The sequence below is a fragment of the Antrostomus carolinensis genome, unplaced genomic scaffold (assembly GCF_000700745.2).
Source record: "Antrostomus carolinensis isolate BGI_N321 unplaced genomic scaffold, ASM70074v2 scaffold54865, whole genome shotgun sequence".
Lineage (NCBI taxonomy): Eukaryota > Metazoa > Chordata > Aves > Caprimulgiformes > Caprimulgidae > Antrostomus > Antrostomus carolinensis.
The window spans coordinates 845-4,820 of record NW_010315398.1 but is presented as its reverse complement, the minus strand read 5'-3'; the positions used below and the strand labels follow the sequence as shown (position 1 = coordinate 4,820).

General features: G+C 44.0%; 1 protein-coding gene across 1 annotated transcript; it reads left to right on the top strand.

Annotated features, from left to right (window-relative positions):
- Positions 1 to 303: 303 nt before the first annotated feature.
- LOC104524900 (D-2-hydroxyglutarate dehydrogenase, mitochondrial-like) lies at positions 304 to 3,657 on the top strand (the record flags this gene model as incomplete). The annotated part of the gene is made up of 3 exons (XM_010167915.1): positions 304 to 480; positions 1,769 to 1,934; positions 3,398 to 3,657. Coding segments are annotated over 3 exons (603 nt in total), but the record flags the coding sequence as incomplete, so codon positions are not given.
- Positions 3,658 to 3,976: the final 319 nt, after the last annotated feature.

Below are 3,976 nucleotides of genomic sequence, written 5' to 3'. Positions count from 1 at the left end.
GGCCATCAGTGTAGCCCCTTATCCCACTACTAAAAACAGCTCCACACACAAACCCAAAACATGGTGTCAATGAGCATGTGGGCATCCCTCATAATTTTTGTACACAGTATTTAATCCCAAACACATTTGGTGGAAGTCTTGAAAGACTTTTTACTTACTCTTGTTCCCAGAAAACTGCTAGTTTTCTGAAAAGCAGTGACTAGGTAAAGGATAGAGCATGTAAGTGAAGTACCCTACAGATACAAGATTGCTGCTTGGGAAGAGCTCCAGAACCCGTGGTAAATTCCTGTGCTTTTACCTCAGAGCATCTGCTTATTCTATTCTCCCTCACTTTCAGACAGCCCTTTTTATGTTTTAATTGAAACTTCGGGCTCCAACTCAACCCATGATGAAGAAAAATTGAACAACTTTCTAGAACAGGCCATGACTTCTGGTTTGGTGACTGATGGAACTGTGGCAACGGATGATAAGAAAATAAAGGCAAGTCATTGTTTCCTCTTGTGCAAATCTCTTGGATATGATTTTCTACATTTATTTGTATTTTTAAAAGGAAAATATTCAGACTGATGCTTGGTATAAACACCCCTGAGTAGCTTATTTGGGATATTGAGTGAGAAGGCTAAGAGAGAATACTTAGCACTGCTGCTTCTCCCCAGAAAGCCTGAGTATTTTGGGTTTAAGAGGATGTTTTCTCACTTTAAAAGATCAGAATAATGAGTTACATCTTTTGGTAGTTGCTGAGGTAGGACCCAAACTGCCTGAAAACTATTGAAACCAGAAGCTGAGTTGTGAGTGAGGCCAGGAGTGAGCAAAGTCCTGTAGGCCCGTGTGACAGTGTGTTAAAGCCAGAGACTGTGGTCTTGGGGAACAAGACAGACACATAGTGTGTCAGTGAGGAGAGTGATTTGTGTCTGCCCAGTGAACATGAGTCTTTTATACTGACCCATGTTCTTTTCAGTCCCAGTTCCCAAACTGATCCTTCCAGTACTGAACTGGAGAAGGCACATTCCCCCTTCTTGGGAAACCCAAAACCAGCTTTGGAGAGAATCATAGAATGGTTTGAGTTGGAAGAGACCTTAAAGATCATTCAGTTCCAACCCCCCTGCTGTGGACAGGGTTGCCAACCAGTAGATCAGGCTGCCCAGGGCCCCATCCAGCCTGGCCTTGAATGCCTCCAGGGGTGGGGCATCCACAGCTTCTCTGGGCAATCTGGGCCAGTGTCTCACCACCCTCTGGGTGAAAAATTTCCTCCTAATATCTCACCTCAATCTCCTCTCTCAGTTTAAAACCATTTCCCCTTGTCCTATCACTATCTGCCCATGTAGAAAGTCGCTCTCCCTCCTGTTCTAAGCTCCCTTCAGGTACTGGAAGGCCACAATGAGATCTCCCCAGAGCCTTCTCTTCTCCAAGCTTAACGAGCCCAGCTCCCTCAACCTTTCTCCATAAGAGAGGTGCTCCAGCCCTCTGATCATCTTCTGGCTCTCCTCTGGACCCGCTCCAACAGCTCTACATCTTCCTTGTGTCGAATGTCTGTGCCTGTGCTGTCTGCTGTCTTACTGTCCAGCTTGAAGAGTTGGTGTGTCACTTTACTGTGTGATGCTGCCAAGAAAGCATTGTTACTAGCTTCTAAGAGACAGATGATATTGAGGGAAATCAGAAGTTGATGTTCTCTGCAAAGAATCAAGGCTCTTTTTCCCTTCATGCCACAAACCATGGAACCCAAGAGGCACTTGGTTTATTTGGATTTCTTTGATTTTTGATTCATCAGATGCTGTGGAGCCTGCGGGAGAGGATTACAGAGGCCCTCACTCACGATGGTTACGTCTACAAATATGACATTTCCCTCCCTGTGGGAAAGCTGTATGATCTTGTGACTGATACGAGGGCTCGGCTGGGTCCGAGTGCCAAAAACGTGGTGGGCTACGGCCACTTGGGTAAGTGTAGATGCTGGGAAAGGAGGTGATTGCTCTTTTGTGCTCCAGGTTTTGCTGTGCAACTTCCTTGCATTTTTAAAGGTTATTTTTTTATTACTGAGAGGCATAGTCTAAATAGCCGAGAGCTTCAGAAGAGGAGGATCTGTAAGGATCTTCGTGTTTGAATGTCACTGCTTTCAGACTGTATTCCATACATTAATGGCAGGTTGCTAGCCAGCCAACCACTGAACTGGTCATTTGTATCTATTAGGAAGAATTTCTTTGCAGAAAGGGTTCTGAGGCATTGGAAGGGGTTGCCCAGGGCAGTGGCGGAGTCCCCATCCCTGGAGGGATTGAAGAGTCGTGTAGACATAGTGCTGAGGGACATGGGTTAGTCGGGGACTTGTCAGTGTTGGGTTAATGATGATCTTAGAGGTCTTTTCCAATCCAGACAGTTCTGGGATTTTGTGATTCTTGCTCTATATTTTCTGTTTAAGTATGTAGGTTGCTTAATTGGACCATCAATTTTATTATTGTACTTAGACACATTTGATAGATGAACACTTTCTGTCCAAAGTGATTAGTCATACTGGAAATCAATTTTGTTTGAGCAATTAACCCTCCAAAAGAGAGTGATAAAAGTAATGCACACAAAGGCCGGTACATTTGTCAAAATGCTTTTAAAACTAATTTGATTTTTACCTACAGGTAAATTGGTAGATTAACAGAGCTGTTCTGTTTAAAAAAACAAACAAACAAAAACCCAGAACACTCTTCAGCACGCTTGATTTGAGATTATATGAAAGACATGGCAAGACAAATTTGTGTAACAAAGGCTGCCTCTGGTAGCTCCTGGTATTGAGGATTAAGCTGTGTACTGCGAGGGTTTGCTGGGAGGCAGGAAGAGGTTCTGGAGTGAGAATGAGTTAAGTTGTGTTTATCTTTGTGTGTTCTGTCTTCTGAATACCCAGAAACTATGTGCTTAATCGAATACCATCGCACACAAGTGGCAAAAGGAGAAAATGTTCTGCTTGCTTGGTTTCTGTTGACACAGTGGCAAAGTGCATTTAGAACATTGCACAAACATAATAGGGAGAGAGAAAGTGATGAAGGACTGCATTAAAATCTAATCATTTGGAAATAGCATTGGGGATGTCTTTGGTGTGCTGTCTCGGTAACAGGGCAATAATTAATACAGCACAGTTGTTTGAATTTTAAAATCCTAAGAGTGGGAATGTGAAAGTAGCTTAACTCAGAACACTTCCTGAGATATCATACTGAAAGCATGGAAAACCAAAGAGCCTATTTGGATAATTTGTGCATGGAGAGGCGGGTGTTTGTAGAAGGACAGTGAACTCGTCCTTCTTCGCACATTTTGGAGTCTGACAAAGGCACCGTTGTTTGAGTATGTGGAGGAGACAGTAATGAGTCTCTTTTGCAGGGCCACCGCTTTTTTCTTACACCTCTGCAATGTTTTCTTCCAGGAGATGGAAACCTGCACTTGAACATCACGTCGGAGTCCTATAGCCATTCCCTGCTGGATGCGATCGAGCCGTTTGTGTACGAGTGGACTGCCAGACACAATGGCAGCATCAGTGCAGAGCACGGACTGGGCTTCAAGAAAAAGCAATTCATTCAGTACAGCAAACCCAGTGAGGCAGTCTTTCTAATGCAGCGTTTCAAAGCCATGTTAGACCCCAAAGGGATACTCAACCCCTACAAGACGCTGCCCTCCAGTTCCTGAGGGCAACAGGCACTGAGAAGCGAGCAGATACCATCACGTGAGGATGGCATCTCCAGCTTGGTAACTGCACTTTAGCCATAAATGAACTGATGGATCAAGCAAGCATGTGGAATGCTTCTTGTTTTATTTCTTTAGTGTGATGGAACAAGTAAAGGAACATGGTTCCTCTTTTCAAGGGTGCCTGTACTTTCTGAAGAAGAACACGTTACTGGTTTTAATTGTGTGGGTTTCCTATTTAATCTGAACACTGAAACCAAGCATGCAGATATGGTGTGTGGGTATTCCAGCTCTCTTTTAGTGAAGTGACACCAGCCAGAGG